This window comes from Ceratotherium simum, chromosome 9 (assembly GCF_057802395.1).
Source record: "Ceratotherium simum simum isolate JZ-2026a chromosome 9, ASM5780239v1, whole genome shotgun sequence".
Classification (NCBI taxonomy): Eukaryota; Metazoa; Chordata; class Mammalia; order Perissodactyla; family Rhinocerotidae; genus Ceratotherium; species Ceratotherium simum.
Window position 1 is genome coordinate 74,089,655 of NC_141908.1, and position 13,829 is coordinate 74,103,483.

At 34.0% G+C, this 13,829-nt stretch overlaps 1 protein-coding gene across 2 annotated transcripts in view; it reads right to left on the minus strand.

The window, feature by feature from the left end:
- The window catches only part of BOLL (boule RNA binding protein), a 65,893-nt gene that overhangs the window by 39,843 nt on the left and 12,221 nt on the right, over positions 1–13,829 (minus strand). For both annotated transcript variants that reach the window (XM_087435548.1, XM_004426768.3), the window contains exons 6-10: positions 13,098–13,225; positions 10,753–10,824; positions 6,085–6,132; positions 5,171–5,299; positions 4,638–4,736 (exon numbers count right to left, since the gene is read on the minus strand). In XM_087435548.1, coding sequence (XP_087291674.1) covers positions 4,638–4,736; positions 5,171–5,299; positions 6,085–6,132; positions 10,753–10,824; positions 13,098–13,225 — 476 coding nt within the window. The remainder of the gene's footprint in view (positions 1–4,637; positions 4,737–5,170; positions 5,300–6,084; positions 6,133–10,752; positions 10,825–13,097; positions 13,226–13,829) is intronic.

Consider the following 13,829-nt stretch of genomic DNA (forward strand, 5'->3'; position numbering starts at 1 on the left):
TCGACAAATTTTTTTTACAATTGAGCTATAATTGACATATAACATGATATTAGTTTCAGGGGTACACACAACACAATGATTCAATATACGTACATATTGCAAAATGATCACCACAATAAGTCTAGTTAACACTCAAAACCTCACATAGTTACAACTTTTTTCTTGTGATAAGAACTTTTAAGATCTACTCTCTTCACAACTTTCAAATATACCATATAGTATTATTAATTATAGTCACCATGCTGTACATCAGTGGTCCACTTTTTAACAAAGTGTTCTATATTTTTGTATTACCAAAGCAGTCATTTTCTGCTTACTTTTTCATTCCTCAGACTTAAGACAAGGTTCTGTCAATTTGAGTTAGTTTTCTCCACAAACTAAATCAGATAAAATATACTGAAATTTCTTATACATTCTCTTGGCCATTCTTTCATCAGTACTTCAGACTTTAGTTATACTCTTCATGAAACAGTACTGCTTGAGGGTGTTGTATTTGTTGCTTATCTTTAAAACTTCAGAATGAACACCAGTAACAGATTTTAAAGTACTTGTAAATTGCAAAATACCTTATCTTTCTTTATTCTTTCTCCAATGAAATGTTCTCAACCTAAACAGTATAAGCTCTTCATTGCAAAGTGAAAAAATCCTCCTGTTTCATCTTGTAAACCTTTAAGGAAGAGTCCTTTATGTCATTCTGGAAATTCTAACCAAGGTTTATTTAAAAACCTCCTCTCAACTTTAAAAATTGGCCAAATAATTTTCACCTGAAAAATATTTATAGGATATATTTTCTGTTTCATACCGCCCATTTTGTCTTTTTCCTATAATGTTTATACTACCTGGAAGTTACCTCAACTCCTTTATTTTCACTTCCTATCTTGACTTTTAGTAATTTATTTTTCCTTTTTAGAATGCTCCTTAAGAAAGTTTCTTAAAAATAAGGAAAGAGAGGCAAAATCAAATCAGTTTGTTTATCCTTCTAATCTGACAAAAAAGATTTAATTTGGGGCTGGCCCGGTGGCATAGTAGTTAAATTTGCAGGCTCCGCTTTGGCGGCCCGGGGTTCACAGGTTCGGATCCCGGGCATGGACCTATATACCACTTGTGAAGCAATGCTGTGGTGGCGTCCCATATACAAAATACAGGAAGACTGGTTAGCTCAGGGACCATCTTCCTCAAGCAAAAAGAGGAAGACTGCAACAGATGTTAGCTCAGGGCCAATCTTCCTCACCAAAAAAAAAAAAGGATTTAATTGGAGGATGAGATTAAAACTATAGCTAAAATAAAACTTTAAATTATTTACAGATTTAAATTATCTATTGTTCTTTCTGTCACATATTACTATGTACTGTCAAATATGGTAGAATCTAAATGAATTATGGGCTATTAGTTAATTAATAAATCACATAAATAAGTTGCCCCTTGTAAAGACATATCATATGGACTTTATCTACCATATGACAAGCCTTAAGTAACAACTCATTCTCAGCAGTTCAATTCCTCAAACATTTATTGAACATAACATTTGAAAAATAATATTTGAAGTGTTATAGATACAATTAATCAGACTTCACCCTTAAGATTACATTCAGCTCTGTTCATGCCCTGAGTCCATAGTTTTCTTCTAATTTTAACTGTTACTTTAGAATTGTTAATGGCTACTTTGTTTATGTATGGCAAAATTCATGTACACGTACTTTTTATTGAAACTAGCAGGAGATGACTTAAATTGTTTTGTTTGTCTTGTTTTGGAATAAAGTAAAAGGAATAAATGAGAAAAATGTCAATGGATCTTTTTTAGAATATCAGGTTAAATTACATAATATCTGTTGTAATGTTACATTAAAAAATTACTTGTGTGAGCATTTAGTGGACTCAAAGGTATCACTGCTCTATTTTTAAATGTAATAAAAATTATTAATCAGGAACAAGGCAAGGATGTCCCCTCTCACTCCTCCTTCTCAACATTGTACTGGAAGTCCTAGCTAACACAATAACACAAGAAAAGGAAAGGAAATAAAAGTATACAGATTGGGAAAGAAAAAATAAAACTCTCTTTGTTTGCAGAAGACATGATCATCTACGTAGAAAATCTGAAAGAAATGACCAAAAAACTCCTGGAACTAATAAGCAATTATAGCAAGGCTGCAGGATAGAAGGTCAATTACTTTTCTATTTACCAGAAATTAATAAAAAAATGAAATACTTAGGTATAAATCTAACAAAATATGTACAAGGTCTAGATGAAGAAAACTACAAAACTCTGATGAAAGAAATCAAAGAACTAAATAAATGGAGAGATATTCTGTGTGCCTAGATAGGAAGACTCCAAATTGTCAAAATGTCAGTTCTTCCCAACTTGATCTACAGTTCAACAAATCTCAATCAAAATTCCATCAAGTTATTTTGTGGATATCAACAAGGTGATTCTAAAGTTTATATGATAAGGCAAAAGACCCAGAATAGCCAATATAATATTAAAGGAGAAGAACAAAGTCGGAAGACTGACATCACCCAACTTCAAAACATTATAAAGCAACAATAATTAAGACAGTGTGGTATTGACAAAAGAAAAGACAAACAGATCAATGGAACAGAATAGAAAGCCCATAAATAGACTCATAAATATAGTCAACTGATTTTTGACAAAGCAGCAAATGGAATACAATGGAACAAAGATAGTCTTTTCAACAAACGATGCTGGAACAACTGGATATCCACATGCAAAAAAGTGAATCTAGATACAGATGTTACACTCCTCAAAAAAATTAACTCAAAATTGATCACAGACCTAAATTCAAAATGTAAAACTATAAGACTCATAAAAGATAACATAGGAGAAAATCTAGATGACCTTGGGCTTGATGACTTTTCAGATACAACACCAAAGGTACACGCCATGACAGAAATAATTGATAACCTGGGATTCATTAAAATTAACTTCTGTTCTGTGAGAGACAGTGTCAAGAGAATGAGAAGACAAGCCACAGACTGAGAGAAAATATTTGCAAAAAACATATCTCATAAAGGAACGTTATCCAAAATATACGAAGAAGTCTTAAAACTCAACAATAAGAAAATGAACAACCTGATTAAAAAATGGGGCAAAGGCCTTCACAGGACACTAACCAAAGAAGACATACAGCTGGCAAATAAACATATGAAAATATACTTATCATACGTCATTAGAGAATTGCAAATTAAAACAACGAGATGTCATTATACACCTATTAGAATGACAAAAATCCAAAACACTGACAATACCAAATGCTGACATGGCTGTGGAACAATAGGAACTCTCATTCATTGTTGGCAGGAATGCAAAATGGTACAACCACTTTGGAAGACAGTTTGGCAGTTTCTTAAAAAACTAACCACACTAATCATAGAATCTAGCAACTGCATTCTCATGTATTTACCTAAATGAGTTGAAAACTTACGTCCATACAAAAACTTGCACACAGATGTTTACAGCAACCTTATTCATAACGGCCAAAACTTAGAAGCAACCAAGATGCCCTTCAGTAGGTGAATGGATAAATAAACTGTAGTACATCAGAGAATGAAACACTATTTTGTGCTAAAAAGAAATGAGCTACCAAGCCATGAAAAGACATGGAGGAACCTTAAATGTGTATTACTAAGTAAAAGAAGGAAATGTGAAAATGCTACCTACTGTATGATTCCAACTATATGACATTTTGGAAGAGGCAAAATTATGGAGACAGCAAAAAATATCAGTGGTTGCCAGGGGTTGGGGAGAGGGAGACATGAATAGGCAGAGCAAAAAGGATTTTTAGGTCAGTGAAACTATTCTGTATGATAGTATAATGATGGATACAAGTCGTTATACATTTGTCAAAACCCATAGAATGTATAACACCAACAGTGAACCCTAGTGTAAACTACGGACTTTGGGTGATACTGATGTGTCAGTGTAGGCTCATTAATTACAACAAATGCACCATTCTGGTGCCAGATGTTATTGAAGGAGGTTGTGCACATATGGGGGTAAGATCTAACTAGATTACCACTCTGACCTGGATCCGATTTAGGATGCATGAGCACAATTCTCAAACTGGAAAAGTAGATCATGAACTGTTTTCTTCTCCCCATAAATGTTACATGCTTTTATCACAGTCAAAATCTGAGTTTACGAAATATCTAGGCAAATTCACAGAGACAGAAAGTAGATTAGAGGTTACCAGGGACTGGAGGGAGGAGGGGAATGGGAAGTTATTGCTTAATGTAGAGTTTCTATTTGGGGTGATACAAAAGTTTGGAAATAGATAGTGATGAATTTGCACAGCATTGTGGATGTAATTAATACCACTTAGTTGTACACTTAAAAATGGCAAATTTTAAGTTATATATATTTTACCACAGTAAATAAAACATTTTTGACCATATGTGGTCAAAAATCCATAACTTATTCAAAATTAATTAATAAGAATTATAGTTAATTTAGAATTGTATTTCCTTCACAGGAAAGAGTTCACTAATTCACTAGTTCACTAATTATATCATCACCCATGTGATATAAATATGCAAAGTTGTTCCTTTTCAGAAGAGAAATTTAGAAAACTTGAAATATGACTGAAGAAAAACAGAAAAAAAAATCAAAACAAACTGCTTACTTTAATTGGTTCAGGCTGCATCACAGGTGCAGGCATAGCAATGGCACTTGGAGCATAAACCTGGTGGTACGTTGCTTGAACTCCATGATCAGAATAAGGCTAATACAAAAAGAAGAAAAAAAAAAGGTACTGTACTTCACTTATTAATTTTTGAAGGAAGAATTTTTTTTAGAATTTTTCTTCTTTGACTTAATTTTTATATGCTTTCAATTGACAGAATGTTAGCAACAATACAGATTGACAGGCAAATCAGAAGAAGCATTTGGTATCCTACTCTTAGAAGAAGATTGGGTCAGGGATTAGCTTGGTAGAGCGAACAGCTGATTTGAGAAATGGTTCAGAACTAGTTAGTGAAGGAGTCTAAGATGAAGCATTCTTACATATAAAAAAGGGGAAGAGATGTGAATAAACCAAAGAAAATATAAGATGTGCAGCTTCAATGAGGGTCTTGAACAAATACTTTTAGAAAAGAAAAAGAAATAAATGTTAAGATGAGGTAATTATAGATAAATTACTTTGAGACTAATACATACCTCTGCAATTGAAGTTTCCATCAGAGACAGTGGAGGAGGAACACATCCACCATCTTGTGCAATTTCCATTGGTTGATAAATAACCTCAGAAGGTTGGAGGTATAAGAACGGAGCAGAAGAGGCAGGAGACTAAAACATAAAACCGTATTTCTAATTCAGATATGACTAGTTATTTCAATTAAACAAATGATTACCCAACAAATGAGAGAAATATTTGTTTCATATTTTCCTAAAGTTCTTTTTCAGGGATAGCAAAGAATTATCTTAGCAAGAAACTAGGATCTCTGGGTCGTTATAAATTCCAGTTGTGTAGTTGTCATGAAAGAACTTTATCACTGGTAAGTACTAAAAGTTCTTAGTGCTTCCGAACCTCATATATAAATTCAGATAACAATTATATTGAGATCACTGTTAAAGGTTGTAATAATACAACCTATGGTATATTGCATACATATCTATTCTCAGCTTTGTGACTTCCCATGGAAGTGGGAAATGTCATTAAACAATATGTTTGGTGATATACTATTTGTTATCAAAAGTTGGGAGATGGAATACTCATTTAGGAGCATAAATCAAACTGAAGCAAAATCTGAAGTAAAGCTAGAAAAATGCTAAATTTTTCCAATAATACTAATAGTAAAAATAATTTTTCATGTTTATATAGCACTCATTTATAAAATGTTTTCATTTACATGATCTCATTTGATCTTCACAAAAATCATGTGAGGAAACTTACAAAGGTATAGTATCATTATTTCCATTTTACAAATGAGGAAGCTGAGAAATATAATGATTAAATGAACCAAAGGTATCACAGTTAATAAACAGAAGAGGAAGGTCTCAAATCTAGTTCTCCTGACTTTAATATTCATGCAGTCTTCACAAAAACACAATAAAAAAAAGCTAATATTTACCTGAGGAACACCCCACTGCCACTGTCCTGGTAGACATTGTGCAGGGGCCTAAAATGAAAAAAAAAAAAGAAAAAAAAAGAACCCACCCAGATTATAAACAAGGGTTAAATCTGGTTATCTATATGCAAAATGTTGAAGTTGGACCCCTATACCTCAAACCATATACAAAAATAACTCAAAATGGATCAAAGACCTAAATGTAAGGGCCAAAGCTATATAACTCTTAGAAGAAAACATAGGTGTAAATCTTTGTGAATTAGGTAATTTTTAAAATTATGACATCAAAAGCACAAGCAACAAAGTAACAAAAGAAAAAAGAGAAAGTTGGACATTAAAATTAAAAACTTTTGTGCTGCAAAGGACACCATCAAAGAAGTGAAAATAAACCCAGGATGGGAGAAAATATTTACAAATTATATATCTGATAAGGGACTTGTATCTAGAATATATAAAGAACTCTTATAACTCAATAATAAAAAGACAAGTAACCCAATTTAAAAATGGGTAAGGGATATGAATAGACATTTATCCAAAGAAGATATATAAAAAAGGCTAATAAGCATATGAAAAGATAATCAATATTATGGAAACCAAAACTACAATGTGATACCACTTCATATCCACTAGGATGGCTATAATCAAAAAGGTAGATGATGAGTGTTGGCAAGGATGTAGAGAAATTAGAACCCTCATAAACTGCTGGTAGGAGTGTAAAATGGTGCAGCCTTTTTGGAAAACAGTAAGACATGTCCTCAAAAGGTTAAACATAGAGATATCATATGACTCAGCAATTCCACTCCTACCTAGGAGGAGTGGACCTAAGAGAAATGAAAATATGTCCACACAAAAACTTGTATGTGAATGTTCATAGCAGAATTATTTATAACAGTCCAAAAGTGGAAACAACCCAAATTTCCATCATCTGATGAATGGATAAACAAAATGTGATATATACATCCATACAATGGAATACTATTCAGCCATAAAAAGGAGTGAAGTACTGATACACGCCACCACATGGATAAACCCTGAAAACATTATGCTAAGTGAAAGAATCCAGTCACGAAAGACCACATAACGTAGACTCCATTTATATGAAATGTCCAGAATAAGCAAATCTATAAAGACAGAAAGTAGATTACTGGTTGCCTAGGGCTGGGGGCAGGGGGAAATAGGAGTGACTGCTACTGGATAAGGTGTTTTGTTTTGTTTTTTTGTGGAATGATTAAAATATTCTAAAACTGACTGTGCTGTGGTTGCACAACTCTGTGAATTTAGTAAAAACCACTCTACTGTACATTTTAAACAGGTGAATTGTGTGCTATGTGAATTATATCTAAATAAAGCTATTATTGTAAAAAAAGAGGGTCAAATTATTTAAGGTACTTATTGTAAGATGCCAATATAAAAGATAGACTTTTTATTTCTTAAATTAGTTTTATTATTTAATAATGTTTTATTCTTTACTTACTTCCCATTTTTAACAAAGTCTTTTTTCATTACTAAAGTCAAAGAACCAAAAACAAAAACAAGACCCATGGATCTACCATCTAAACCAAGTCACTGCTAATTTAGTGCTGACCACTTCAACTGCTAGTGGATAACATCACTGTATTATAATAATGAACAAGATAATGTGACGTCTATATTCTGTATACTATACCATGCAAAAAGGGAGGATAATGTATAATCTCTTAAGACAATATTTTAATTAAAAATCTGAAATAAAATGATGTATACAAAGATTTGTCAGATAAATGAAAATACTATCTATTTATGAAGTGAGAAATACAAAGGAGATAAATACTGATAAACCATGCCATTACCTGATTTGACTAACAAAAACTGATAAAGCTACCAATCTTAGAATTTGTAAAACGAAAGAGCAAGGTAAGAGTCTTATCAAAGTGGCAATTTTAAGGGCAGAATGATGATGAATATATATAACTGGAAAGAAATATGTGAAGTGAAATTATTTCTTATATTGCAAAATATTATGATGTTATAAACTGGTACCAAAATCTTTCCTGAGTATACCTAGGTAACATACTTTCCATTTTATAATTTATTTCAAGCAGAAAACCAGAGTCAAAGTGTAAATTTAAATTGCACAGGGCTGGCCCTGTGGCTTGGTGGTTAAGTGCGCGCGCTGTAATGCTGGTGGCCCGGGTTCGGATCCCGGGTGCGCATCGAGGCACCACTTCTCCCTCCATCCTGAGGCCGAGTCCCACATACAGCAACTAGAAGGATGTGCAGCTATGACATACAACTATCTACTGGGGCTTTGGGGGGAAAAAATAAAATAAATAAAATCTTTAAATTGCACAGAAACTTTTCAGGATAAATCTGGTATGTCAAGTGAGCTACAGCTGTGAATAATCAATTAATGAAGGAGGAGCTGGACTCCACAGAGCATAACTAGAAAGCAACCTTATTCTTTCTCACCCTTGCCACTTTAAAAGCACTGTGTTGAGCTGTTCTTCCTTGACCCTGGATAGAAAATTACGACGCATCACTTTATGGGGTGTGGCAGATTTCAAATGCCGACTCTAGTTAGGTACTTTACTAGATTCTTTGGTGATCTCCCTGCTGAAAACTTCTGACTGCAATTCTAGCCCTTGATTCTAGAAGTCTACTTCACACAGGTTCTTTCTTTACTGGGGTCACCCTAAAGTTTTTTGGAATGAGTCTTTTCTGTGAGGTTCACATCTTGCTATTAGGAAACATAAACCTATGCTTGCTGTAAATAGAAGTTCAACACATTCCCACTGTAGCCTTCTCTCCTGGCTCTGCTTTCATAGACTACGCTAGCTTCTTCTTTGGATTTTTTTAGGAGCGGTCAGGTCCAAGTGGTACCATCTCACAAATTTCACAAGATAAAAATATTAAGCTCAGTCATTTTCCGAAGTCCTCTTCACTTGGTTAAGGAGAAGAGGAAATGCCATAGCACTCTGACAACGCTCTTGTTCAAGAAAGCCTCGTTACCAATCTCCCTCATCAAGCTCAACCTCCTCTCACACGTGCTAAAGGCGAGCAATGAGCTAAGGGTCCCCAAACTGGTTTCACAAGTTTGGCTTGCCATGTTAAATGGTGTGGTATCTAATGTTCTGTCTTTGGGGCCTCTGTTGAAATTCTGAAGCAGCTTAGGAAAAGTCATGCTACACACATATTTATTTGTTTGTTTGTTTGTGAGGAAGATCAGCCCTGAGCTAACATCCGTGCTAACCCTCCTCATTTTGCTGAGGAAGACTGGCTCTGAACTAACATCTATTGCCAATCCTCCTCTTTTTTTTTTCCCCCAAAGCCCCAGTAGACAGTTGTATGTCATAGTTGCACATCCTTCTAGTTTCTATATGTGGGACATGGCCTCAGCATGGCCGGAGAAGCGGTGCGTTGGTGCGCGCCTGGGATCCGAACCCGGGCCACCAGTAGTGGAGCGCACGCACTTAACCACTAAGCCACGGGGCTGGCCCGCTACATACATATTTTAAATAAATACCATTAAGTTACTTCCATTTTTAGTATGTGAAGGAAACACTTTAGACAGTTTTATATTTAGCACGGTAATAGAATTTAAAAATAACTGATCTCCGCAAAACCCAGTCTAATACTATAAAGAATTCTAATAACTGTAACATTTCATGTGGGTCTATTTTTTTGTGTGTGTGTGAGGAAGATTAGCCCTGAGCTAACATCTGTTGCCAATCCTCCTCTTTTTGCTGAGGAAGATTAGCCCTGAGCTAACATCTGTGCCCATCTTCCTCTACTTTATACGTGGGACACCTGCCACAGCATGGCTTGACAAGTGGTGGGTAGGTTTGCGCCCAGGATCCGAACCTGCCAACCCCAGGCTGCTGAAGCGGAGCGTGCGAACTTAACCATTATGACACTGGGCTGGCCCCTCATGTGGGTCTATTTTAAAAGGTCAAAAAGAATAAAAAAAGAAACAGAAATAAATTCTCCTCTACTATTCCAGAGGTATGAGAGAATGTGGTTTTATTTTTGAATGCTATAGACCAGAGGTTGGCAAACTTTCTGTAAAGGGCCAGAAGGTAAATATTTTAAGCTTTGCAGGCCATAGTATCTCTGTTGCAACTACTCAATCCTGCCATTGCAGCACAAAAGCAGCCATAGACAATATGTAAACAAATATGGCTGTGTTCCAATTACACTTTATTTACAAAAACCAAAATCATCTGGCATTATAGTTAACTTATCCCCAGCCTCCCATAAGAATTAATGAAAAGAAGAGTGCTGGTTAACTAAGAGAGGCTGTTATAATATAAACCACAATATATTACTTATTTTCATATACATTATATTAAATATAATAACAAGAAACTGACATAATGTTAACGGTAACAATAAAAATCAGCCTGTGGTCCAATATCGGTATCTTACTTTGGGAATTACTTCTAAAGACTTTTTAGATTAAATATTAGCCAGGGGAGCAAAACTGACCTCATTAAATTTGGTAAAAGGAAGCAAACAGTCCACCTTCCCGTGTGACGCTGTTAAGTTCCCTCATAAAAAAAAAAAACACTGCTATCAAGGCTTAACTATTTCTTTTTAATTACAAAAGTATTTGATGAGAAAGAACAGAATGAAAGTTACCCAAAAAAGGACTGAAAGTATCAAAGAGGATTTTCATTGTAATTTAATGTTTACCTGGTAGTGATATGCAGGCTGCTGATAAACAGGCTGAGCTACCATCACAGGGGAACTAGATACTGAACGTGACTATAAGAGGAAAGGAAAATAGAAAAATTATTTTAGGCAAAATTCTTTAAAATAGTTTATAATAAAATTTATCTTCAATTGTTTCCTAAACCCAGTCAACTTATGGTTTATGATTGGAAATGTCATTTTTCCACTTCTTTATATTATCAACTCCACTTCAGTCTATCAAAATCAACACAACATTCCTACTTCCATGTGGTTTCATTTCCACAGTAATGCTAAAAAACAACCATCAGAAAAGTTGCTTTTAGTCCAAAGATTATGAAAATATAGTTCTAAGAAAATATTTAGAGGAAAACGGCAGCTAGACTTACAGTGACACTGCCTATTTTCATTGTAGAGACCAGCAGTAGATAATGTTTACATAGCATTTAGAATGAATGAATAACCGTATCTGATTTTGCCACTAAAAATCTAGTAAATTAAAGGGTTGGCATATCACAGAGAAAATGGAGCTCTTACAAACTTTTAGCTAAAGTATAAACTGGTACACACTGGGAGGGTCTTTGGCAACTCCTAGCTGCCAAAGTCAAAGATGTGTCTACTCTATGAATGTGAAATTCTACTTATACACATATATCGCAGCCTAGACCAAGGTAGGGGAACATAAAAATTTTCCAGTGGTACATGGGCAGGAATAGGTTTAAGAGTATTAATTTTCAGAGCCTAAATTTCCTGTGTCCTCCTTCCTGATTTGATCTGTCTGAGAACGTGTCTATGTACTATGGATTCTTCTTTTCAAAACTCCCCTTTCACAATTACCCTTTTCCTTCATTATGAAAAGCACACTTCTCTCTCATTCTGATCTTGCTATAATGCTTGGTTCTGGAATGTAAAAACCAACAGGGCATCAAACAAATAGACAATTCAAGAAGGCAATGCCCTTGAGAAACAGGAGAGCAAAGCAAAAAGAGCTTGTATAGGAAATATTAAAGGGGAGATGGTACCTTATTTCATCAAGGAAGCAAAATAAATTACATCCTGGTCACAGGGATATACGTTAACTTATTTATTTGAACTTAAAGCCAGAATTTTCTAAGAGAAACTAAGTTTTATTTGATTGATTAGTTTTATTTGGTTTACTAGTTTTGTTAACTGAGTTACAGAGCAGACATTTTCCAGTCTTTTTTTTTTGGTGAGGAAGATTGGTCCTGAGCTAACATCTATTGCCAATCTTCCTCTTTTTGCTTGAGGAAGATTGGCCCTGAGCTAACATCTATGCCAATCTTCTTCTATTTTGTATATGGGACACCACCACAGCATGGCTTGATAAGTGGTGCCTAGGTCTGCCTCTGGGATCTGAACCTGTGAACCCTGGGCCACCAAAGTGGAGCACATGAACCCAACCACTATGCCACCACACCGGCCCCTACTCTTTTTTTTCTATTGAGATATAATTGACGTATAACATTATATTAGTTTCAGGTGTACAACTTAATGATTCAATACATGTATATATTGTGAAATGATGACCATAATAAGTCTAGCTAACATCCATCCACACATAGGACATTTTCTATTCTTAAACGAAATCTATAGCTATGAAGTTTTATAAAAATATATCTAAAGCAAATCTACAATATATAATATGTCTAAACTATTTAAAATTATGATAAATTTCATATATCAATTTAAAAATGAGTGAGAGTATTCATAATTTTTCATAAAAATTTTAGAGACTATATAAACAAACTTTGAAGACCACTGTCCTAGACAAACTCGCACACAATACATACAAGATCTGGATGTTCATTGTAGTCTTGATTGCAGAACAAACTTAAAATGTCCTTAAATAGGGGAATATACACTCATACGATGGAATCTTATACAATATTAAAATAAGTGAACTAGATATACTAGGATCAACATGGTTTACTCTCAAAAACATAACATTCAATAGAAAAACCAGATTATTTATATAACATTTAAAAACCACCCAAAGCAATACCATATATTGTTTAAGGATACCTACATTTGTAGTAAAAACATATAAAATGGACAGGGAAGATATTCTGGTTACCTCTGAGGAGGAAAAGAGGGTAAAGAGAATGGGGGCAGGGAGATTTTATCTGAATTTATCATATTTTATTCCCCCTATTAAAAGAACTTAAATATGGCAAAATGTTAACATCTACTAAATTTGAGCGGTGGCTACATGATAGTTATATTATTATTTGTACTTGTCTGTGGTTGAAATATTTCAGAAATAAAATAATATTTTAAAATAATATGATAGTAATAGATGGAAACTCTTCTAAAATGAAACTACTTACAGGCCATGGTGGTAGGACAGAAGTTACCTCTGGAGTATGAAAATAAGCAACACCATTATGATAAGTGTAGGGATATCCAGTTGAAGTTGTTAGATACATTGTTCCAGCTGCTGGCATTATACTGGAACCTAAAAGCAAAGATTAAATAATAATAATTGAAATGTTCAATTTAATTTTTCAAAATGTAATTTCTGAACACCGGAAAATGTTTGTCTTAACACACCTATATAGCTATAGTAAAAATTCAATGTTACAAATTCTTTAAAAAAAATTCCATATGTTAAAGTATCTTTGAAGTATATACAGTCATGCATCACTTAACAACAGGGATATGTTCTGAGAAATGCGTCATTAGCTGATTTCACTGTTGTGGGAACATCAGAGTGTACTTACACAAACCTAGATGGTACAGCCTACTACACACTTAGGCTATATGGTACTAATCTTATGGGACCATCGTCATATATGCTGTCTGTCATTGATTGAAACATCGTTATGTGGTGCATGACTATATTTTCAACTCACTACCTTAGAGCTTTTATTAGCCTAAGGTGAATAAAAGAAAAAGAAACAAGTTTAATAAGGATTATTAAAAATTCACCAATTCAGATTTTAATACAAGTATAATGAAACACAAAGCTTAACAATTTAGATTATCACCAAAGTCATTATTTTTACAAATATAAATTATATACAATTTAGAGTTACCTGAAGACTATATAGTGAAGTTCC